This window comes from Calonectris borealis, chromosome 28 (genome assembly GCF_964195595.1).
Source record: "Calonectris borealis chromosome 28, bCalBor7.hap1.2, whole genome shotgun sequence".
Lineage (NCBI taxonomy): Eukaryota > Metazoa > Chordata > Aves > Procellariiformes > Procellariidae > Calonectris > Calonectris borealis.
The window spans coordinates 1,818,882-1,843,981 of NC_134339.1; the positions used below are offsets into that span (position 1 = coordinate 1,818,882).

General features: G+C 46.8%; 1 protein-coding gene across 3 annotated transcripts; it reads left to right on the plus strand.

The window, feature by feature from the left end:
- The first annotated feature begins 5,230 nt into the window (after window positions 1–5,230).
- Window positions 5,231–24,577, plus strand: LOC142093996 (excitatory amino acid transporter 4-like). Of its 3 annotated transcripts, XM_075175783.1 has the most exons (12): window positions 5,231–5,424; window positions 9,343–9,600; window positions 10,467–10,604; window positions 11,417–11,621; window positions 12,504–12,546; window positions 13,142–13,482; window positions 16,289–16,522; window positions 17,587–17,781; window positions 18,239–18,373; window positions 19,809–19,912; window positions 22,230–22,257; window positions 22,925–24,577. In XM_075175783.1, exons 2-11 carry the CDS (start codon window positions 9,387–9,389, stop codon window positions 22,232–22,234), a joined length of 1,614 nt encoding a protein of 537 aa, XP_075031884.1. In that variant the 5' UTR covers window positions 5,231–5,424; window positions 9,343–9,386; the 3' UTR covers window positions 22,235–22,257; window positions 22,925–24,577. The 3 variants fall into 3 exon arrangements, with proteins under 3 accessions (XP_075031884.1, XP_075031883.1, XP_075031882.1); XM_075175782.1 differs by lacking the exon at window positions 22,230–22,257; XM_075175781.1 differs by lacking the exons at window positions 22,230–22,257; window positions 22,925–24,577 and having other exon boundaries at window positions 5,232–5,424; window positions 19,809–20,344.
- Window positions 24,578–25,100: the final 523 nt, after the last annotated feature.

The window sequence follows — 25,100 nt, forward strand, 5'->3', positions numbered from 1 at the left end:
TCTCCCACTTAGGGTGCTTCCCTGCTGCTACCTTCCCTCCTTCAAAATCCTCCTGGTTTTGATCTTGAACAAGATAGCAGAGTTTCCTTGGAGACAAGAGAAACAGTGGGCTCAAAAGTGCTGATTATTTCACAGTCTTTGGCTGGCTTTCAGCAACGAAAGAAAAAAGAGAGAGTTGCATTAGCAGAGGGAAGAGGGAGCCTGGGGTAGCCGTTGTCGAGGCAGGGGACGCCTGACTCTGACATGCTTTTCCAGTGTCACCCCTTAGCAGCGAGGCTTGCCCGAGCGCCATGCTCCATGCCCATGGCAGTGGTGTGAAAGTACACGCTGTACTAAACACCGCTGCTCTGGGGTTGTATTGCCACTCTTCCCCCAGTCCCTGGAGGCTGGAGAGACTTTGCGGTGGGCATTTCTAATTTGGCTGACTTCTGTCAGTCCCAGGAGTAAAACTGACTAATTAGATTAACCCCTTGTGTGTTCTTCTACGCAGAATTAGCAATAGTGGGACAACGATGTAAAGCACCAGCATCTCAGTCATTGTCTCCCATCTATTTGTTCTGAGTAGTCACAGCTGGGTTTGTCCCAGCTGAGAGCTTGAACCTTCTGGGGCAGAGACTGGAGCTCTCCTCTGCTGTGTTGGCCACACAGTTTTTTGTGTTCCTTGGGATTGGTTATGTGATATTTGGTTGACATCTCTTGGACACGTTAACAATCAGAAGGCCATGCCAGTGTGCTGTACGTAAGCAGAGGGAGTGGGGCATGGACTGACTGCTGATGCTCTGCCTCAGGAAAGAACGAAGTACAGGGCAAGAAGCCAGATAAAGTCTTCACTTGAACTTTGTGTTTACTTTCTCCAACACCACACACCATGGCAAGAGTGCCCTGTAATGCCATATCCTGCCAGGACCTTCCTTGTCCCAGAGGAGTATCTCACAGAGGATTTCTTGACCGATATCTCCCCCTCTGCTGAGACACCCCTGGGGTCCTCATGATCTGTCCAATAGCCACAAATGGCAGTTGGCCACTTCCATGAAGAAGCATTTTCTTGTTTATCTTTCAGCATGGTGCAAGAGTGCTGTGCAGGGGTTAGAGGGTAAGAGAAGAATGGCGAACCATACCATGGCCCTGTACTAATTATACATGTAAATCAGCTCCAGGACACTGCCAAGGGGGTATGTCAGTGCTGTCTGAAAAGTCCTGTAAAGCCTTGTCTCACAGCACATCAGCAGAAGATGCAGGGATCAGAGCATGGCTGAGGTTGGCAGGGATCTCTGGAGGTCATCTAGTCCAACCCCCCTTGCTCAAAGCAGAGTCAACCACAGCTGGTTGCTCAGGACCACGTCCAGACAGCTTTTGAATATCTCCAAGGATGGAGACTCCACAACCTCTCTGGGCAACCTGCTCCAGTGTTCAGTCTGCCTTACAGTTAAAAAGCCTTTCCTTATGCTTAAGAACAACTTCCTGGTACTTCAATTCATGTCCACCACCCCTCATCTGGTCACTGGGCTCAGCACTGGGCTGGTACTGTCTTCTTTACACCCTCCCTTCAGGTATACATTGATAAGATCCCCCTGAGCCTTCTCTCCTCCAGGCTGAACAGTCCCAGCTCTCTCAGCCTTTCCTCGTATACTCCAGACCCTTCATCATCTTTGTGGCCCTTCCTTGGACTCTCTCCAGTGTGTCCATGTCTCTTGTACTGAGGAGCCCAGAACTGGACACAGCACACCAGGTGTGGCCTCACCAGTGCTGAGCAGAGGGGAAGGATCATCTCCCTTGACCTGCTGGCACAAACACAGCAGAGTTTCTGGACTCTGGTGCTGGTCCCACCTGGGACCCCCAGAGAGCTCTGGGGTCCCAGGAGTGATGTACTGGATGGAGGCCCTAAGAAAAGGCTGCACTCTTGTTAATGGTTTGCAAGCATTTAGTTTCATCTGGACCATGTAAAGTAGTTAAAAGCATTTCCTCTTCATCCAGCACAGCCTAACCCTGACCGTTGCCTGGACAAAACCAGACCAAAGATTTTCTGTAGTTTCTCCTCATGCTCAGAAAGCTCGCAGCCCCATGACCCCAGAGGCTGTTGCATGTGACTGGAGTGAGGGCAGAGCCGTGCCCAGGCATGGAGTAGATTTATTTCCCAAAGGCTTAAATGTAGTTTCTGTTCCTGTTGAGAAGGAGTGCTAAGGCGTGCCAAGCTCTGTTTGGACAGTGAGTTTCCCCCGCTGGTTACAAACATAACAGTGAAACGGGTTCTCTGTGGGCAGCACAAACTCTGTCTGTTCTCCCTGGCAGAAACTCAATGCATCGCTGCCACGCAGAACTGAACTTCTCTGGCCAGCACCACTGCCCTCACCTCTTGGGAGCTGTTTTCCACATGGAAACTGGGCCCTCTCTTAGCTGTGTAGCTCTGCATACACAGATGCAGCCCATCTCCTCCAGCTCCCCCCAAAATCCTGCCCCCAGATGCAGCCCTACGGACATAGAGCATTGGGCACTACACTGTACAAAACACTCCCCGGTTTCAGACACCATTCCCGTAAGGCTCTGCAGGGCTACCCCACACGCCATGAAGGAGGTAGACCGAGAGTCCATGTGCCTGCCCAGCGCACAGACCAGATTCACGGCCCATGCGTTCCTGCGGGAAGACTCCTCTTAGCCCCCGCTGACAGTCTCACCTGTGCACTGCTCAGGAGGAACTTGCTTGTGGGCTCCCATGGATGCAAACTGCCTCAACACAGAAGTGCAAAATTTTTCACCGCATGAAAAAAAACTGAAGAAATACTTACAGCCTGCTTCTTGATGCTGCTGTTTGAATAACTGAGTGCAGGAACATTTCAGTGATGGCAGCTTTATAAAAGTCAAACATTGGTTGTTTTTTTTCTGAAGCTCAGCCTGCACAAAAAACAAAGTAAGAAGAAGTTGAAGGCTTTCACAGTTGCTTTCTTAGAATCTGAGTTAAATGCAAAATTCCTTCAGCGAACGACTTTAAATTTGCCCCAACAATTTCATTTTTTTCTGTTGTTGTGTCATAGCAGATGTGCATGTGGATTTCTGAGTACTAAAAATAAAATCCAATTTTGAGCATTTAATGGTTTGGGGCATTTAATGTTGCAACATAAAAGCTGTATTATTCCCCACAAGCATAACTCCTGCCTGGGCACTTTCACTTTGTCGCAAGACAAAGTCTGAAATGTCAGCCCTATACCCTCGGGGGCCCACTCCAAATACTTGGCCTCCAAGAAAGCCTTGTCAAGGAGCAGCATGGGCTCGTAGCTCCCAAAGGGACTGGGAGCCGAGCACAAGCAGATGGCTGGCAGGGCAGGATCTGGCCAGCAAGGACGCAGCCACGTAGTGCCGAACAAGTCAAGCAGGAAGGCCAGGGGATGCCACTCATCCTCTCAGAGATGGAGTATGCTCTATATTTGCAGGTCATCGTGAGACCATTTTCTTTTCTGTCCTCTAATTTCTTCCATTATAATTCCTAGCACTGTTTTTCTGTCAGCGTGTGCTTTCATGTGATATTTCCAATATCTTTTTGAGTTGCTAGAATGTACAATTAAGAGTTATTCTTCCTGTGTTTACTGCTTTTCACTTATTCACACAGCAGTTCATCTTCCGGGTCACTTGTGAGCAGATGAATCGCTCAGCACTCTGCACAATTTCTTACTGGACCTCCAACTGAAATCTCTCTATTGGCAAAAATAGTCATGAAATTCTACCTGTTTTGGTTTTGTCTGTCACCACAAGTGATCTTCCCTTTCATCCCATGATATATCCATTGTTTTAAAAACTTTTCACACAGGATCCTTGCCAAAAGTTTTTTAAAAATTCTGGTTGATCTGACACTGAGGTTATATCCTTACTGATGTGGTTTTTTCTTCAATTAGATGCATCTGAAGATTGCCTTTTACTTCTGCTCTCCCTAGTTCTCCATTTTGACAAGCTGGCCTTTTCTCTGGGAGAGGGGCATAGATAAGGATGTGGGGCCTTTAAAGAGTCTGTAGTCAAAGCATACATTCAAGATAATATTTCAAGAAATTTCTCTGCTATGTGCAATATTTTACTCTCAGTTTCTAAGTTTGGAGCTGCTCGGTTCCCGGTGTTTCAGGGGATGAGACTCTCCCCACATGCCGCCAGGCTGCAGCAGAGTGATGGATGCAGAGCAGAGAGCTCAGCCCATCTGCCAGGGCTGTTTCATCGCTGTCTTTACCACCACAGATGGATGGGCAGACTCGGGTTTGTGCACAGCATTCCCCATTGTGCAAATGTTGGACAAACTTGCAAAAAAACACTCAGTAGGTTGTAGCATGTGGGCATATTTGCATCCCCTTGTCACAGATCTGAGAAGAGCTAGGATACGCTTCGGAAAATGAAAGGAGTTTCATGTCCTGACATTGCTTACATCCTTTTTACAATAAAGAAGTATTTAAGGACAAGGGGGCCGAAAGTATGCAATTTGTGACAAGGGGATGCAAATATGCCCTGATGCTACCACACTTAGCCCTCCAGTGAAACTGCCTCCTGGTGAGTGTGCGATGGCTAGCTCCTCTTTCCCTTCAGCCAGGATTTTATTACCTTCTTTCTTTAAAACATGCTTATGGGAAGGTGCTGCACACATAGGTCCTTAAGCACTATTGCCCTTCTCCCCCCATGTTGGAAATCTTCTCCTTGGGTAGATGGGAAAATAACCACACAAAAATCTGCAAAGAGCAGGACAAAAATATATAGCGCAAAAGTCTTCCTTCCCCGTTTTTCACTTTCACCATCTTCTGACTGATGTCCCTAAAATAGCCAAAATTCCAGTTTATGTGAAACCTCATTGCCAGGAACTAGGCATTAGTTTTGTAACACTGAACTTTCTTGCAAAATATCCTGTGCTTCCTGGTTCTAGCCTTGAAGTTACCTCCAAAAATGCTCTCTCAAATATCTCAGTGCTTCTGGCAGAGTGGAGCCTGGAGAAGCAGCCATGAATAGGAGAACCTTCACCCAGAGAGCAAAGCCACCTTCTTCCTCACAAGAAGGAAAATCCAAGTCATTGACAGACCATTAATCTGCAAGAGTATTTTGATGACTTACTGCAGCAGTCTGAGAACTTCTAGCTGATGCAACAGAGAATATTTACACAATTTCAGGCCAGCGGTGCAAAGGGAATGCGTTGTGGAGGGGGCCGCTGTATTGCAAAATATGTAGATGGAGAAAGGGAGCAAGTCAGCAAGAGGGTGGGGACATCACAGGAGCAAGTTCTGCTGGTGAGTTCCTTCTGTGCGACAAGTTTTGCTCTGAGAAGGCTGCTGAGCATATGGTGGAACATGGGATCAAATGACTAATTCTGAACTTTCCCATATCAAAATAGAAATTTCATTTTGTTTGCACAAAAATACGTTTTCCAGCGCACGTGGATGGGGAGCTACCTGGAGAAAAGAGCAGGTGAGTCCCTTTATATTCGTGGGTTCTGCTCCCACCTTCCCTGTACGGGACTTCATGCCGTTGCTGTGGTATGGTCCAACTCTAAGAAAGGCAAGGTTTAGAGGACAGGTGAGTCTCCGTGTCTGTACACCTGGTTCAACGTGGGTCTCCTCAGGTCACCATGGCAAATGAGAAGCCTGGGTTGCATGTAGCAAGCCTGTGATGGGTGATTTCAGAGCCATCACTGTGTTTTCACTTCACTGAAGAGATGGGTGCTTTGCATGTCAAAGTAAGGTAGCACTTCACCTTACCAAGGTGTGCTGGGTTGTTTGATGAAGAGTGAATTGTTTGGGAGTAAGAAAGAGAGGTTTGGGGGTTTGAAACTTTCTTTGGTGGTTCTGCTTTTAGAAGTGATCGCCTTAGGTGGTAATCCGTTCTGCTGTAGGAAGTTGCACCGCATCCCTGCTGACTGGAAGCTAGCCAATGTTATTCCAATCTACAAGAAGGGCATGAGGGAAGACCCAGGGAAGTACAGGCCTGTTAGTCTAACCTCAGCACCTGGAAAAATTATCGAGAAGATTATACTGAGTACTGTTGAAAGGCATTTAAAGAATAATGCAATCATCAGGCACAGTCAACATGGGTTCACAAAGGGCAAGTCCTATAACTAATTTGATATCCTTCTGTGATAAGGTCACCTGCTTCGTGGATGAGGGAAGGCAGTGGATGTAGTTCTTCTGGATTTTAGTAAGGCATTCGATACTGTTCCTCACAGCATCCTTCTGGACAAGTTGTCCAACTGTGGGATGAGTGGGTTCACCTTGTGCTGGGTGAAGAACTAGCTGAAGGACAGAGCTCAGAGGGTTGTAGTGAATGGGGCTACATCTGGCAGGTGACTGGTCACCAGCAGTGTTCCTCAGGGTTCAATCCTAGGGCCAGTCCTGTTCAATATAGTTATCAACGATCTGGAGGCAGGACTTGAATGCACCATTAGCAAGTTTGCTGATGACACCAAACTGGGAGGTGTCATCACTGCTGTTGACTCTCCTGAGGGACAAGAGGCCTTGCAGCAGGGTCTAGATAGCTTGGAGCATTGGGCAATCATCAGTGGCATGACATTGAACCAGTCCAAGTGCCAGATTCTGCACCTAGGAGGGAGTAACGCTGGGCACAAGTATAAATTGGGAGAGGAGTGGCTGGAGAGCAGCCCTGCGGAAAGGGATCTGGGGGTGCTGGTGGGCAGCAAGCTCAACAGGAGCCAGCAGTGTGCCCTGGCAGCCAAGCAGGCAAACTGCGTCCTGAGGGGCATCAAACACAGCAAAACCAGCCAGTTAAGAGAGGGGATTATTCCACTGTATTCAGCATTGGTGCAGCTTCACCCGGAGTTCTGTGCGCAGTGCTGGGCCTCACAATTTAAGAAGGATGTGAAGGTCCTTGAACGCATCCAGAGGAGGGCAACAAAGCTGGTGACAGGGCTGGAAGGCCTATCCTCCGAGGAAAGGCTGAGGAGAGGACTTTGGGCTTGTCTCATTTGGAGAAAAGGAGGCTGAAGGGTGACCCCATTGCTCTCTGCAGCTTCCTGAGGAGGGGACATGCAGAGGGAGGTGCTGATCTCTTCTCCCTGGGATCTAGGGACAGGACACGTGGGAATGGTTCAAAGCTGCACCAGGGGAGGTTTAGACTGGACATTAGGAAGCATTTCTTTACTGAGAGGGTGGTCAAAGACTGGAACAGGCTTCTAGAGAGGTGGTCGATGCCCCAAGCCTGTCAGTGTTTGAGAGGCATTTGGACAATGCACTTAATAACATGCTTTAACTTTTGGTCAGCCCTGAATTGGTCACGCAGTTGGACTAAATGATCGTTGTAGGTCCCTTCCAACTGAAAGAGTCTATTCTATTCTATTCTATCCCTCTAGCCACTGACAGTGCAGACAATTACTTTTCTCACCATAAGGGCAGTAAGCTTTGGGACAGACTTCTGGAAATCCTGCAAACAAAAGAAGGTAAGATGGATCACAAAAGAGATTATTCAGTGAGTCTGTGATGGCAAAGGGTGAGATCTCAGAGGTGTCCTCTTCCTTGTACTGCCAGTGATGCCAGTAACGGGCAAGACAGGAGGATACAAGATGTGTGAAAGTCCTGGCTCATTGGAACTTGACAGCTGATAATTTTGTTTGTCCAGCCCTGTATCTGGGAGGCTACTAAATAAATAATACAAGTCTATTCTAGGGCACAGGGGATTGAATCCATTGTTTCTTAACCTACTGCGGAGTTCAGGAGGAACAAACTCAATGAACTGAAGGAATATGTACTTTGCAGTTTCTTTCTCTCATGTGTAGCTGTGAAAAGTAGGAGGACTGGCAGTGAAAAGGAGGAAGACAGGCAAAGTTTTCACCCAGTCTGATGTATATTGGCTCCATCAACAGATAAAAGCAGGGTGGTGTAATAAGAAAGTGAATGTGTGATCAAGCTGGAATCAGCGGACCAAAATCCAAAACTTGGGTGCTAATCCAAAAGCTTGGGTGATCACAGCAGCACTGCAAGGTTCCTGCAGCAAAAGCCCAGAATTTTTGCCAGTGGCCTTCACACAACTTAGCCTTGGGAGGGCTTCAAGTGACTTGGCTGAGCCACCTCAGATGTCTCTCCACTGCTCTGAACCTCATGAAGGCATTAGCATCTCTGCAAACAAATCTTCTATCAGAATGGAGGTTTTCCTCCATCTGTCTGTTGGAAACGACCTTGCAATTTTGTACCATGAACCAATTCCTCTTTAAGGCAATGTCTTCAATTCGTGATAGGCATTTATCCAAAGGGTCCAAATGGCAGACACTAGATGTGTATTTTATAGAGAATGTAATCCCAGTTGTGATAGTTTCTTTGACTTAAATTTAGGATTGCAAATGGAGTAGCTCTTATTTGACTTGCAACACGTGCTGATGTACTAAGGTGACTTTGTTCTTCTTTGGTTTAATCTAGTTTTGTATTTTCTTTGCAAACTCCTGGGAACAAGAATCATTTTCAGACCTTGTATCTGTCAAGGCACAGAGACAGTAGGAAAACGGCACCTGCATAGTCAGGCAATAATCCTCCTAATGATAAGAACTGCTGGATTATTGGTGCCTTCTAGCACTCCAGAGTGGACTGGTATGCCTGTGTAGCCCCCCTTGTTCTTTTGTCCTGAGGAATATGGGAATAATGGTAAAAAATAAATAGTTAAAGAACAATAGACTGCTCCAGGCCTTGCAGCCAGTAGGTAATTGAGCAGAACTGGTCCTTTATTTACCTTTTTGGAGTAGGTTTGATCTCGATCTTAGTATTTGTGAAGACAGGACAGCGGGTTAACCCCACCAGTGGAGTTTGGCAAGAGATACTACGTGAAAGTCCTGTTGTGCTTCAAAGGAAAGTCAGTAAAGCATTATCCTCAGGCTCCACGGAAGGCAAAGGGACTATGTTCCTTTCTGCAGAAACAGCCGGTGCCGCTCGCCGTCATGGGGAAAGCTGTTCTGGTAGGGGCCTGTCCATCTAGGAGGTATGTCAGAAATGTTGTTTGCTGCTTGGTCTTGTTTGGAACAGTTTGTGTACAGTTTTTTTGCCAGGTGATAAAAATTCATTCCTGTTCAAACTGATAAAACTCCTAATAACAAGCCCAGGTGGCTGTGGAGCTCTTTGTGGCTGCCCAGGCCACCACAAGCCGCTCCTCAGAGTAGGCTGGGTGCTACAGAGGCCAGAGCTTCTCCAGAGACACAGAGCAGTCATGACAAGACCCTGACAGCCCTTTAGATGCCTTTCCCCGGGGTCTGCTCCTTGCAGAGGGGCAGAGGAGCTCATTAATCAACTCTAAATAAACCTCCTCAGGGCCCCGGGGAAATGACCTAAAAATGAAGGCAAGGTGTCGGGTGCTGCAGCTTATGCTTTCCCTCCTGTGCTTCTTCCTGCCCAGCGTAGGCAGAGCCGTGCCTCGGGGACTGAGCAGCTGTCCTGACCATGAGCGAGCAGAGTCACGTCAACAGCCTGTTCCTCAATGAGGACGCGGCCAAGCGGCTCAATGCCGAGAGCCGGGTGCAGCGCTTCCGGCAGGCGGTGCAGAAGCGGGCAGCGCGGGCCAAGAAGCGGATGCACAGCATCACTGCTGACAGCGCTAAAAGCTTCTTCAGGAGAAATGCCTTCGTCCTCTTCACCATTGCTGCAGTCTTACTAGGTATGAGCTGGTGGCAACACTGGGCACCATTTATAAATGTGGGGAAAATTTAGTTCATTCTACAAAGATTTTATTTTATCATGATGACTTGGCTGGAGAGGTGAAGCTGATGAGCTGACAGCTCAAAATGCTGTCCAAATCAGAAGTGTGCAAGGACAACAGACCTTGCACAGGGCGTGTGTGAGGGAGTCCTTGTTGATCCTTTCTGGCTGCAGCTTAGGAACAGTCTACAACAGAAAGGGTTTGATGATCCAGCTCTACCAATCCTCATAAAAAATCATCCAGGTTTGTTCAGAGGCTTCTTGTGAATGCAGCTACAGGCACAAGGGCTCTTCAGATTCATCCCACAGCTTTAGCCTGACAGTACCAGAAGGGGGAACTGATGCAAAGGGCTGTTACAATGCAAACTAAATCTGCCCAGCAGATAGTAGATTGTCCCTAGCTTTTGATCCAGGCTATATGTCTCTAACTCACTGGCTGAACTCAGCTTTAAGAGGCGGGTGGACAAAGTCTCTGAACTGTGTAGTCACACTTAGGTTAGGCTGGGAGATCATATCTCTGGTCACAGCATTTTTGTGTTCATGAGCTTCCTGGGAACAGACCCCAGAGGAGCAGCAGACAGAGCAACAAGGAGACCTGTAGTTTAGCACGAGGCTCCTGTGCATATAAATATGTCAGAGGGAGAAAGAAAGCATACAGTAAAAACTGGATCATAGCCTTTTAGAAAAAGAAAGAGCATTTGCTCCTTTGGGGAGGGGAGGAGCTGAAAGGAAGATGGGAAGTAGAAAAGCCACACTGTAGGACTGAGGGACAGACCACTGGATCATACTGTCCCATTTCCATTCTCATCCTTTGCTGATCCACAGGGATCATCCTGGCATTTTCCCTCCGGCCCTACCAGCTGACCTATCGCCAGATCAAGTATTTCTCGTTCCCCGGCGAGCTGCTGATGCGTATGCTCCAGATGTTGGTTCTTCCTCTCATTGTCTCTAGCTTGATTACAGGTGAGAAGTGCTTTCTGCTGCTTTTAGCCAAGGCAATAATCAGCAAAGATGAATGCTAGCTCTTGTTGGACCACCCCTTTGTGCCCCAGCTGGAGGTGCTTGGATTAGCTTGGCTAATAGTGACAAGCCTGAACTTACAGCTGTAGTGAACATGATTCACACTCATATCCCTGCAGGCTCAGTAGTGGGGAATAGAAGCAGAAGGCCTCGTGCTTTCTCAGAAGACTAGGGAGGACACAATGTGGTGCTTCCAATGCCCACTAACAAGGATTTCATCCTACGTAACCTCAAACGTCGACAACTTTGTTGCCCAAGCCAGCTTCAGGTTTCCCCCAGACTAGGGAAGGTTAATTCATGTCAGTCCAAAAGAGCTGGGGTTGATCACCGGCTGCAGGGCTTGTTTCATCCAGGTCCTCACAGAAGACTTGCCAGCCAGCCAAGCTTTCAGACAGCAGAAAGGACTGCAAGGCATTCCACCTGCTGAAACATCCCACCATTAGGGACTTAAAGGCCCAATGTACTGGGAGAGGATTATTTCCCTTCTGAGAGCTTTAGGAAGAAATTGCTATATTCCCAAATGCAGCCTAAGACCCACCAGTGCTATGCTTCTTCATAACCACAAGCCACATTCTCCCATATCGACATCACCTTGGAGCTCCGAAGTCTGCCCCTTGTATGCTGTGCTTCCTAGAGACCCCAGCTCTCCATCCAACTCACACATGTGCCCTGCACACTTTGAATCTTCCTCAGGCTTCCCCCTTCCCTCTAAGACAATAGACCTTCTCACCTTGTCTCTCTGTGTGACTCCCCAGGAATGGCCTCGCTGGATGGCAGAGCCTCAGGGAAGATGGGGATGCGGGCTGTCGTCTACTACATGGTGACCACCATCATAGCAGTCTTCATTGGCATCCTCATGGTGATCATCATCCACCCAGGAAAAGGATCTAAGGACAAGCTTCACCGAGAAGGCAGAATTGAGCAGGTGCAGACCACAGATGCCTTCATGGACTTGGTGAGGTAGGTGAACAAGATGGTCTCATGTCAAGACCATGTCAGTGAGATTACATTCCTCCATGGAATGTCCTTTTGAAGTGTCACAGATTTAGGCATGCAGTCTTAGGGAAAGAGGTTTATGGCTGAGTCTTGCCCAGCCTACTACTTCTAGCTCAGTCTAGCTAACTGGCTTTGCCACTCTGAGATTGAATGCTTGGTCTGGAACTCTGGAGTCCAACCCTTGTGTTAGAGGTATTAATGCAAGAGGCCAAGGTGTGCTCAGCAAAACAAGTAATGAAAACTATCAATGACTGCATGCCCTTCAGAAATTCACCCAGCAAAGGCTACTCCAAATATCCACCTTCAATGACCCAAGGAAGTGATTCCCGAGACATTGCCTCTCCCTCCCTTGCTGTGACCTTACACAGCGAATTGCAAAGCTGTACTATCTCAAGTGGTATGAAGCTATATTTCTGAGGTACAAGATAACAGAGAGCTCAAATGACAGTTGTAGAGATGAGGAGGAGAGCAAGGCAGTATATTAAAAATTGTAATATGGTATTGTTTCAAGGTTCGGTTGGGTTTGATGATGCTGTTACAATGGACCCATATCCCAGTGCTGTATGTGTGTAGTTTCTTTCCACATACCTGAAATACAACCTTCTGGAGTCTGAAAAGATGCAGCGGGAGTCTGAAAAGATGCAGGAGGGTGCCTGGCTCCAGATCAGCATATTCCCATCTTCTGTCAGTCAGACAGAAAGGGCCCATCTGCTCTGTAGCCTGAGCTGGCATTATGAGAGTTGTGACCTGAGACGCTGCTCCAGGATAGCAGTGTTGGCCAGGAAGCCCATGTTTTCTTGCCAGTCAAACAGGACAATAACTCTTTCCTTGTTTTATCTACTGCAGGAATATGTTCCCACCCAACCTGGTAGAAGCCTGCTTCAAACAGGTATGAAATCCCACCTGGCCTATCACTTTCCTTTTGCGCCCTGTGCCCTAGACCATGGTCCAAGCTACTTCTCCAAGGGATGGAATAGCAATTGCTTTATACTGCCTTCACAGTTCCCCAAGTCTGACTGCTCCAGGAGGCACTGCAGTTATTAGTCTGTATTATAGCATCCCCCATGCAAGCTTTTCAAGCTGTCTGTAGATGGGGGCTTCAACCTCCATCCCATCCCACACTCAGAGTCAGGAAGGGTTTGTGTGATCTCAGGTAGCAGGTTTGGACTGGCAGTGAATTGGGAGCAGATTCTCCAAGTATTTGTCTTTTCTGTAGTGCCCTTGGAAGCAGTATAAAGGGTTATTAGAGAAGCCAGAATATCTCGGTCCTAGGGATATGAGATGCGCCAGTGGTCTCTTTTGACCTTCAGCTCTGTGAACTTTTTGATGAAAGTACTAAGCTGGGGAGCTTGAGAACAGGCAAGGCACAGGTCAGCAGTGAACTTGCACTACTCTCCTTTCTTTAGGAAGGGATGCAAGAGCATGTTGTCCTGAGCTCCTGAACCAGGGCCTCTGAGTTCATCTGATAATCTGTCTCTTTTCAGTACAAGACGCAGTACAGCACCAGGGTCTTCACCAGAACTGTCCTCCACAGCAGCAATGTCACAGCAGGTGGGACAACCACTCAGATCCCTATGCCTGAGAACTTCACCGGCATCCTGGAGAATGTCACTCAAGCCCTGGGGACCATCTCCGAGGTGCTGACCTTTGAAGAAGTCATTCCCATCCCAGGCTCAGCCAATGGGGTGAACGCGCTGGGGCTGGTAGTGTTCTCCATGTGCTTCGGTTTGGTGATCGGCAGCATGAAGCAGAAGGGACGGGCCCTGCGGGAGTTCTTTAACTGCCTCAACGAAGCCATCATGAGGCTGGTGGCCATTATCATCTGGTGAGGAGCACGGCCGGTTGGAGCAGGAGGTCTGCAGGTGCAGTTTCCGCTGACCTCATGAGAAGTGGGGTAGCTTTAAGGATGACATGCACAGGAAAAGCAGATGGGCACAGCTCTCCTTTGGCTCCATCAGGCTGGAGGGAAAAGTCTGGATGGGATATTTGTTCACATTTCATTTCCTGTTTTTTGTTTTTACCTTAGAAATATCAGGTACACCAGGACTTGCTTTCCTTGAGGCTGCTGGAAACATCCTTGGAAGACCAGAGAGCTGGAGTGGAAGATCTCTTAGCCTTACCAACAGGGGTAGGGTGTGAGGCTTTCCCACCAAAAGCTTTCCTTCCAGCTATGTTCCAGGAGTCTGACTTAGCTACTGTCGTGGTTTAACCTGGCAGCAGCCAAATACCACGCAGCCGCTCACTCACTCCCCCCACCCCCAGTGGGACGGGGAGAGAATCGGAAGGGTAAGAGTGAGAAAAACTCGTGGGTTGAGATAAAGACAGTTTAATAGAACAGAAAAGGGAGAATAATGATAATAAATAATGATAGAATATACAAAATGAGTGATGCACAATGCAATTGCTCACCACCTGCGCTGACCGATAACCAAGTAGCGATCGGTACTTCCTGGATCACGCCTACCGTTCATATACTGAGCATGACGTCACATGGTATGGAATACCCCATTGGCCAGCTGGGCTGGCTGTCCTGATTATGTTCCCTCCCACCTTGTGTACCTAGCTCAGTCAGTAGGCACGGGAGCTGTCCTTGGACTAGGAGGGCACTTAGCAACAACTGAAAACATCAGTGTGTTATCAACATTCTCCTCATACTAAATCCAAAACACAGCACTAGGAAGAAATTTAACCCTATCCCTGCCGAAACCAGGACACTACGAATCACAATAACCTATTGCCACTTTCCTGCTCTCAGGGTGGCACCTGTATGCATTAGCTGTGAGAGCTGAGCTGGGTTGACAAGATCAACTCAAGTTACTGCCTTTCAGCTTGAGGTCTCCCAGATCCCAAGTCCTCTACAGCTCAACTGCTTGTTCGTTTCTGTGTGAGGCTGCCTGTGCTACGTGGTCCAGATAAGCAAGTCATTGCTGAGACGAGTCTTCTCTAGAAGGCAGCATTTTACCAAATCTTGTTATTTTAAGCTCTTTACCCATCTAGAGCTCAAGGTCTAAATAGGAGTTTGTGGCAGGTACTGCGAGACAGGAGAGATGCAGGGCTGGCAGAATACATGGAAATGTCTGACAGGGAGGGGATCTGTCATGCCCGCACCCTCTCCCATTAGATCACTCCAGCTTCCATTCCCTGGTCTTCTAGTCACAGCCTTTTATCTCGGAACAACATCCTGGGCACAGCGGGACAGGCCTTACACAGAAAGACACAAAGGGGAGGAACAACCTTGAGCTCATAGCAGAGCGCTGGGGAGCCCCAGCCGCTCTGAGATCTTTTCCTCCACCGATGAGCTAGGACTTGGGGCCTTGCTTTCCTAAGAAGAGATAAGAGTTGCCCAAGGGCACAGAAGGGAGAGCACGAGCACAGTGGGACAAGTAGACCTGCACACTATTCCCAGGGACAATTTCAAGGTGCCTTCAACATCCCCTCCTTCAGCTCGCCCTTACAGTGAAGGAAGGGAGGGTGTTGACTGGTTACACTCAGGAAACTGCCTGTGGGCATACAGCGGTTAGTGTCTGGAGAGTCCTCCTGACTTACAAAATCCTGCTGGTATAGGAGGCAGGACTGTCAGCTGCAGCCCAGCACTCCTTCCTGAAGCCACAGTCTGCAGAGCATCTCCCAGGAGCTTGTTTTTCCTGGAGAGATCTGGTCACTAGCTGCAGCCAAGAATGTCTTCTAAGAGGAAGTTCAGAGGAAATGAAATATTTGTGAAATCCTTTCCTGAAACTTTTCCAAACCTCCCAGTGTAAGTTGGAGTTTGGCATGTGGACCTCTGAGCCTTGTGCATGAATTGCATGTGAGCTCTTGAGCTGTAGAGGCCAAGCCCTGAGAGGTGTCACCATGGAGCTGGGATTTTCTTTGGTCCAGTTATTTGTCCGTGTTTAGTTTAGTGCCCATAATATTCTCCATGTCTGTGTTATGGCTTCCTTTTTGTGGAGCCTCACTGCTGCTCATGAGATGCATTGTTATGGAGGGGGAAAAAAGCCATAAGGAATGGAAAGGATAGCAGTGTACCTCAAAATGGGTTTTTATATAAGCTATGGCTGCTTTCACAGGTGTTGGTGTGCCCAGTCCTTGCTACACCAGATATGGATTCCATATATGTTCCTATTCCCTAAATGTGAACGTCTGAAGATAGCAAGGCTGTTATCCTAGCGCCTATAGGATACTATTGATTTTACTCCCCAATTCCCTGTTTCTCCTGTACTTCCCTGTACCCCTCAGTAACAAAAATACTCTCAGCCCAAGCTCTGTTAGAAAAGGAAGGGACTCTGAAGACACCTCTACAAAACCTCCCCTATCAATTCTACAAGGAGTGTTGTGGAAACATGTAAGGAACCCAGGAGGAGGAGGAAACCTCCACCAGCGCCCAAGCTGTGTGCACAACAGAGTGCTGGGGTCCCCGACAGTGCAACAAGTGCTGTTTTTTGACCATATGGTGAACAAGTCCCAGCTCTCTCCAGGTTTCCAGAAAAGAAACCAGCAGTATCATCCAAAGATTAGGCTCAGTGAGCATTTCTGGTGTGCTGGCTTATTGGGGATTTGTCCAGACAGCATGCATTAAAGCTGGTGTGAGAGTGTGGGTGCCAGTTCTGAGCATCGGCCTTGTGTTTCTGCCACAGGTATGCTCCAGTTGGGATCATGTTTTTAATTGCTGGCAAAATCCTGGAGATGGATGATCTAGCAGTGATGGGAGGCCAGCTGGGGATGTACACACTCACTGTCATCGTTGGACTGCTCATTCATGCCCTCTGCATCCTGCCACTGCTCTACTTCATCGTCACTCACAGAAACCCCTGGGTGTTCATTGCAGGGCTTCTGCAGGCCCTCATCACAGCCCTGGGCACCTCCTCAAGGTACGATGGCTACATGGGAGTAGGGTTGGGGCTGGTGTGGATACTCTAGAGCTGCTTCTCAGCCCTCCACTGCCCTCAGTGCAGCACTGCGGTCTCACAATTTCTAGCAGTAGCAGCTTTTTGCACTGGTCCAGCCAAGCTCATTTCAGAGTGGAAAGATTCCCACTCCCCTGCTCAGGAGCCCTAATCATGTGGCCATCTCTAAGCATCAGTGCATGACCCATATTCCTCCTTACCACACATGGTGGTGACTCTGCTTGCAGCACTGAAATGCTGAGCTCAGGACAAATACCAAATCCCACTGAATTGCAGCATTATTCCCCACGCACATACCTCACACACACATGTACTCACACACATTTGCACATTTCTGTCTCCCAGGCACACATGCTGTATGCAGCTGGCATTAAACTCACAGGAGGCCTCGGCAAAGGCATAAACACCCACATGCTCAATGACTCACACTGCCATGCAACACAGCCAAAGCAGGGGATTGTAGGTAGCTGTTGTTTCACTAAGTGCCGTGTTTCTTGCTATGTTCATTTCCTGGCAAGCACGTAACAGTCTCTTCCACGCGCATTCTCACACTGAAACACGCTGCATTTTTCCTGCTCATGTTCTCTTTCAGAAACAATTCTCTGCTTTCTCTGCAAGATATATTCTCACATGGGTCATTCTTGTCTTATGCACTGAGGGGGGTGAGAAAGGGCTCAAGTTTTTTTAATAGCTGGAAAAGGAGTTTTGGTCTTGAGGCTCTGTCCTATGTACCCTGAATCCTCCAGCATCACCTTCTTTTGGTGTTATACCAGCATCATCAGCCTCAGGGCTACACAGCCCCTGTCCCAGCCCCCTGAGGAAAGCCATGTCTGAATGTGCAACTGCAGCGTGCACCATATCTGAGGAAGCCTTGCTTAGACTGTTCTTTCTCCTAGCAGCTTCTGGCCTCTGGCTCACATGGCAGGGTGAAAAAGCAGGTGGGTAAGGTCATAAACCAGGCAGAGGCTTAGTCCCTCTTCCAAAGTCAGCATATACCCAATTCATGTTGTTTTATAAATTCCTTTCAGCTCAGCGACTCTGCCCATCACCTTCAGGTGCCTGGAAGAAAACAATGGTGTGGACAGGCGCATCACGAGGTTTGTTCTGCCTGTGGGAGCTACAATTAACATGGATGGCACTGCTCTGTATGAGGCCCTTGCAGCCATCTTCATTGCACAGGTCAACAACTATGAACTTGACTTCGGGCAGATCATCACAATAAGGTGAATTTTGAAAAAGTTATGGGACTACAGGAAAGGCTTCAGTTTTGTTGGCTTATCTGAAGTGTGGTCAGGTTCCTCTTTTGCTCAGAAGATACAATGAGAAAAAAAAAGTATGGAAAAGAAGGGTGTACTACACCTCCAGGTGTAGAAGCACATATGCTTTGGCATCACGTCTTTGAGGCTCCACTTGAGCCCTTATTGCATTTCCAGGTCTGGGCCATCCCTTAGCTACAGCTGCAGTGTGCAGTCTGTTATGGATGGGTTCCTGGCAGGGAGGAGCCTGGCTGCTGTGTTGATATCCCATGTGGTGATGGGATATCCTGCTTGGTGACCGGGGCAGAAAGGCTGCCAAGATGTTTTGTAGATGATGAGTTTGAGCTGCTTCCTGACATTTTTGCAAATGCGACTACATCTTTTCTTCCCTTTGCTGATAGCTGTGCTTTCCTGTTCCCTCCAGCATCACTGCCACGGCAGCCAGCATTGGAGCCGCAGGTATTCCCCAGGCAGGACTGGTGACTATGGTTATAGTGTTGACATCAGTGGGGCTGCCTACTGAAGACATTACACTGATCATCGCCGTAGACTGGTTTCTGTAAGTCCTCTGCTCAGCAGCATGCACTGCTCTCTGCTCCCTGCTAGTGCTTACAGAGTTCGCCTGTACTCCCAATGTCTCTGCTACAAGCAGTCTCAGTAAGCTGTATCATTAAGCTTAAAACACACCTCTATCCATGAGACCTTTGCACAGTAGCCGTCTCTGCCCATGCTGGAGTCTTCACCATGTACTTCAGTGACCCAAGGCATCAGAGGTCACTTGCAGATCAGCCTGGTCACCAAGCAGAATGTCCTTAGTTCGCTTTATCTTAAAAGGCACCCAGAAACCATCTCCAGACCGATAGGAACAGGTTGTGCCAATAACAAGCAAATTCACACTGCAGAGTGATGGTTCTGCGCTACCAAACACAGAAAGTGGGATGAGACTGGGCTGTACAAAGTTGAGGAGAGTTTAGATGGATGCAGCTAGTCAGCTACATTGCTGCATTTCACCTTTCTTTCCCTTTTAAACCTTGGGACAAGTGATTGCACAGGAGTGCTCTTAGGAACTAGATTGAAGAATGCATTTGTGCACAGTCCTCACTCTCTCAGTCTTCTCAAACACAACAAAATCCTGACTCAGGGATACACTGTCAGTGTTTCCTCTGTTCTTCTGTATCTTGTATTGCTGGTTTGTAGCCAAAGCAGCCAAAGTCTGCTCCCAGCCATGGCTGAGCAGTTGGAAACAGTCTTGCCCAACACCTCCACTTCTCCTGTGAACTGTGCATAAGAACAGACTTGGCTGGAAAAGGCCCTGCTCCTAAGACGCCAGGTTACCTCTTGTACTTACCTAGAAAGGTTGGTTTCAATCAGGTACCAAAAGTCTTATCTGTTCTACCACTGAAGGATATGATGAGATGCTGGACTAGTGATAGCTTCAGCTCTTACATACAGATGAGGTTGTGGAGAATATCTCATTGCAAAGGGTGTTTTAGATTTGCCATTTTGCATGAAGAATCTGATACCTTGTCTTAGTGTATACTGTCCCTGCTGAGGAAATCTGGCTCCACAGCAGCACTAAGTCATAGGTTTGCACCAGAATTGCTGCACTTTTTGTAAAACAAAATGCAACTCAGGTGTAACAGATGTGGCGAGTCTCATCTGAGTCTGCAGAAAGGCCTTAGCAGCCCTTTGGAAAGGAAACTGTCCATGTGGAACCACAATAACATTTCCCTCATGTTGTGTCAAGTCCAAAACTTTTCAGTGAGATACTGGGAATGCAATAGAGCAGAAATGAATGTGAAGCCTGTGCTCAGGGCTATCAATCAAGGAAGGCTCTCTGGGAGTCATTTTCCTGTCAATGATGAAGTGTCAATTATTAGAGTGATTTGAAAAGTAGAAAAAGTTTTATTGAAGACGTTTCTTGAAATAGTCTTCATCCACTTAGCTGTTACTAATACTACTACTATATTTCGTTTTTCTCTCTGATTTTTCAGGGACCGCCTTCGAACGACCACCAATGTCCTGGGGGATTCTCTGGGGGCTGGCATTGTGGAGCATCTCTCCCGGCATGAGCTAGACGCGCAGGACTGCGAACTTGGTAATTCTGTGATAGAGGAGAAAGAGCAGCTCTCCCACCAGGTTTGCCCACAGAACGACACCCACAGGCACCCCAGGAGTGAGACAGCACTATGAAATCGGGCAGCAGAGTGCAGATTAATGCTGTAAAAAGCCAAGACTTGAAACAGAAGTCCATAGTGGAGGACAGAGAAAGATCCACTCTCCAAGATGCACACTTTTCTCCCCACTCTGCCACATGCAGTCTTCCCTGACCCCATTTCTCCCCCATCTCTTTCTGACTGGCATTAAAGAGGAGAAAATTAAACTGCAAAGAAAGTTTTATTCCACAAAATCCTGATTTAGTCATTCTTACGGGACCCAAGAGTTAGATCTGAGTAAAGAAGACTCAGTGAATGAGCTGGACTAGGAGCTCCTTCGTTTCTGAGCTAAAGTATGAGCACAGCTAAGTGGCAAGGTGGGTCGGGGACACCACCAGCTGTGGATTGGCACCAAAATGTTGCCATGATGACTCCACCCTGCAGGATATAGCTGCAAAGCCTCACTTGGTCAGTGGCTTCCCCCAAGCACGTAAAGCTTTTAGCATTGGCCATTTGGAGATCTCTGGAGAGCCCCAGCGCTCCTGTTCAGCTCTTCACTGGCAAGAGTATTCATGATAAACACAGTGTCCTCCTTGCTCACAGCCCTGGTGTTTGCACAGAGACCTTCTCAGTCCTCTGGCAACCCTTCTGGCTGCAGATACTAGAGTCACCCAGCTCCTGAAGGAATGTAGGACCATACAGCAGGGACAGGGCTTACTGTACTGGCTGGTAGCACAAATAGGGGTCAATAGGCTTTTCATTAGTGGAAGCTACTAAAGGATTGTGAAAGCAGTGAACAATTAAAGAATTTATTATATCCATTATTCACTCTCTGAAATAGCTCTCCCCTCTACCAAGCTCTGCCAAACACCAGTTAACTTCATTTCTCTTTAGCAAGCTGTTCTCATCTTCGTGAAACCAGAAGGGCAAATGCAAAGTTTAAGAACAGTTTGCCCACCTGAGCAGCTGGGTGGTACCTCCATGCCCGGAATGATTCCCTGCCACCCCAGATTACTCAGAAAACAATTTCACTCCTCATCATAAGACTCCTAAGGAAACTGTTCTTTTGCTCATCTTTGGCTATTTTCAGAAGTTACTTCCCTTCAGTTACATTGCTCCAGAATGTGCTTCAAAATATCTCTGTCTTTCTACAGCTCCTTATGCTTTATAGGCAGTACCCAGTCACTTCCCAGCACTTGTACAAGTTTGCCAGACCCCAAACTTATTCAGGATAAATTTCTCAGTTCCTACCAAATGGAGCTCAGCTTCTGTTTAACACACTTGGACATAAGCCCACACGACATCCGAAACATCTCAGAGGCTCAAGCAAGAAGTAGGGACCTGCTTCATCCATGCTCTATCCCCCTTCCCTGGCGTGGCCAGGAACACAACCTGTATCTCTCACTCCAGTGAACAGGACCAGCAGGGCTTGCTCCATAATATCCAGGTCCATGAACATCCAGAAAATGAATGTCTAGACACAACCAGGAAGATGGAAAGGATCCACAGTTTTTGGGCTACTACAGTGTAGCTGTTCTGCTTTAGAAACACCTAAGCCCAGAAATAGCAGCAAGCAGCCTCCTGTGCACAGCCGAACTAAGCTGGGCAGCTTTTACTTGAAGTCTGCTCATTATTCCAAACCCAGTACATCACTTAAACCCCTCTACCCCGGCTTTCCACATTGATCCTTTTCATCCAGAAGCCCTAGCCTTATACTCAGAGGTGCACCTAAGTGGACTTCAGGAAGGAAGACCTCAGAGGCATCAGCTGGAGTCAACTTTGCCAACCACAACTGCACAACTGCCCATGCTTAGCTCCCTAGCACTAACAAAGCTCCCTAAAACACACTTCTTGAGATGTCCAAAGCCAGATCCTGAGGCTCTTTTTGGTCCTTCAGGAATTGCAGGATTATATATTGGTGCTGCCAAATTCCACATCCTGTAGGCAGAGTATTCTATTTTTATGGGCTGGATGATTGTTGGGAATCTGAGATAAATGGACAAATGCATCTCTCACAGAAAAGTGGATAACAGAGCAGGGTAAATAGAAGTATACTATAGCTCCATTTAGTAGTAGTTGGCCCCAGACCCTAAGGCAGCAGGCTGTTTCCTGACTGTGGGAGGCAGGTTGCTTATTCTGACAAGAGATCTGCTTTAGCAGGGGGCAAGTGAGCAGGATAACAAATTATTATCCTCCTCTTTGCAGCATTTTTTTATCTTGTATGAATACTATTATAATGTCTGCTCTTCTCCTTTCTAGACTAAACAGACCCAGTATACCCTCACAGGTAATAATGATTCACGTTCCTCTCCTCTGGACTTTTTCCTCGCTGTTCCACATCTTTCTTAAAGTGGAGTAACTAAAATTTGACGCAACAATCCAACTAAAGATTTACTAGTGCTGAGCACTGAGGAAAGAATATTTCATGTACATTAAGATTTAGATCTTAGACTCAAGTTACTGTACTTTAGCAGCATGCTATGCATCAGCTGATCAGGATAACTGTCCATGATGCATACATACAGCAAATTCGAGTCTGTTCATCTTATCTTGAATCTTAGTGAGGTTAGACTCTTACTTTGATGAGACGGCTGTATCTAAAGATTGGATCTTAATCAAAGAGTTTTAAGATACACTGCATTAGCTTGTATCTATAGTGGGCTAAGACAGCACTAGCTTATTAACACAGCTCAGCTGACATGAGTCTAAACCTTCATAAAGAACAGACCTGCTTATAAAACCCAATAAAGTGCTTTATTTTTTCACAACAGCATGATAGCATTGACTCCACTCCAGTGGTAATACATGATAATTCCTACATTATTTTAAGCAGAACTGCTGCCTAGCTAGTAATTTCCCAGCCTGTGTTTGTGCAGCTGATTATTGTTACCTAAGTATAGTAATTTATATTTGTCCATATTGAACTGCATCTTGTTTTTCTTTTTTTTTTTCAGACTATTTGTCCAACTTTTCAAGAAAGCATTGAATTCTAATCCTGAAGAGACTTCCTGTATATAAAGGGCAAACTGACGGATGAATTGGAAGAAAAGATCGTTGGATTGGACTCTAGCTCAAATGGGAATTAATTCTGGAAAGTCCTATGGCTTGGGTTATCAAACTAGATGATCATAAGGGTCCCTTCTGGCTTTATAATATATGCACGTGCTTTCTTGTTTAGAGATATTGCAAAGGGTCCTTCCAGCTCGATCATTTTTAAAAGCTATCTGGAAGGATCCTAATGATACTTTAATAAAACTCATCAGGAGTCTAACCTGTTTTCAGATGCTGTTAGCAGACTTGTAAACATATCACAAAAGGGGCTCTCCATACCACATTGCATCAACATGATCTCAGATGTTCCCACAAAGTAGTACACTCCAAGCCCTGCCATTTGTGATTTCCTGCTTTCAACACAAAATCAATGGAGCACAAACAAGTAGAGGCCTCATTTTCGAATACTGCAAACCAGTCTCCCATGGGGAATTTCCGAATTCAGCTGATAATTCTTAGCTCTGGTGTTTTTACCCATGTTGTTAACCAGTTTATGATTGGGATTATTTATCTGTTTACAGTACCCAAACACACCTCTCTATGTATATATATGAAAGGGGCGCATGTGCACAAACATACATATAGAGTTGATTTTTTTGTTGCTAATCCAAGAAGGAAAGGCAATACTAAACTTTCGCTCTGTAAAGCTGCATACTTCATTTTGATGCCCACCTTGATTTACCCAACTAATCCCATCCTTAAAACAACAGTGGCTATTTTACTTCATTCCAGTAATGAGTCTTCCAAAGCAAGGTTCACCAGGAGGGAGCTCAGTGCATGCTGAGTTGTACCTGCTGGTGACATAACGAGAACTTCTCAATGTATAGAGAAAATTCTCCACTTCATCTTTGACTTCCCTACGCATATCCCAAGGAGCCTCATCCCCACTGCATCTGACTTGGCAAGGAGGCAGGCTTTAAGAGCTCAGCCAAGAATACAAAAGCGTTTGTACTCCTTCCAAGCCCAACGCTGACCTTGTACTAACTCAGCCTTCAAAACTGGATAACTGAAAGTGATAATTCTATCAACTGTCTTTTAAAATTATCAGATATTTGAGAGTTTACGCAGCCTTTCCTTTACTGCAGTCCTGCTGCTTCTTGCAGAAACTTTCCAGGTTTCTCCCATTTGCAAACAGATTTATTCCTAATGATTAGATGGGCAACATTTGGGATGAAACATTGAGAGCTATCTCAATGCATACAAACATGAGGAGTTCTTGGATTAGGACACATCTCTTCAAAATTCATTTTACGGCAGAAAATCCATGAAGAATATGGATTTTCAGATGATAGGCCATGTGTCATATTATGTATGTGATACGTGCACATTGTTTCAGGAGTCAGATCTGCCCATGAAAACTGCCCTGAAATTGTATGTCCTTCTTTTGCTCTGCCCAAGGAATAAAGAGATAAATGGAAATCAGTGCTGTACAGCGGGTTCATAGCATTCTGGCAGTTGGACTATGTTAATTCCCGAGGGCTTTTTCTTCATGCTGTGAGTTTCAGTGTTAATAAAGATAGTTTGCATATTTGAAAAATAAAGGGAATTTTTTCCACAATGCTTTTCCACGATGGTTTTTTCTATTATTCTTCCTCAGGACCATAACCTTAAAAAGTTAAGGATGTTACTTTTAGCATTATGTATTACACTTCCTTATCTCCATGTGCCTCTGACATGGGTCAACTACTAAATTCAGATTTTTATAAGGCCTTTCCCTAAAGCTTTTTCTTTGATACCATCTTTTGCAAAGCTGCACAAGGCTTACTTCACATGCAGTACACAGCACACAAGCACATACTTTCACCTAGGAAACCCACCCCAAACGAAGGTTATGTGGAAGAGGGCTCTGAGGCTTAAACAATAATAAGTTTATATCACTCTCTGAAATGTTGCATTAATGGCATGGTATTTGAGCAAAGTGAAAGCTGTTAGTTCTTCTCCCCTTGATATCCCTTTTTCTTGTCTTCTGTTTCCTAAGGGACAGGAACCGAGGTGAATAACACAGCTGATGGGGCAAGGGCATCACCAGTCAGGGCCCAGTTCAACAGTACCCAAGAAAGGCAAGCAGCACAGACTCAG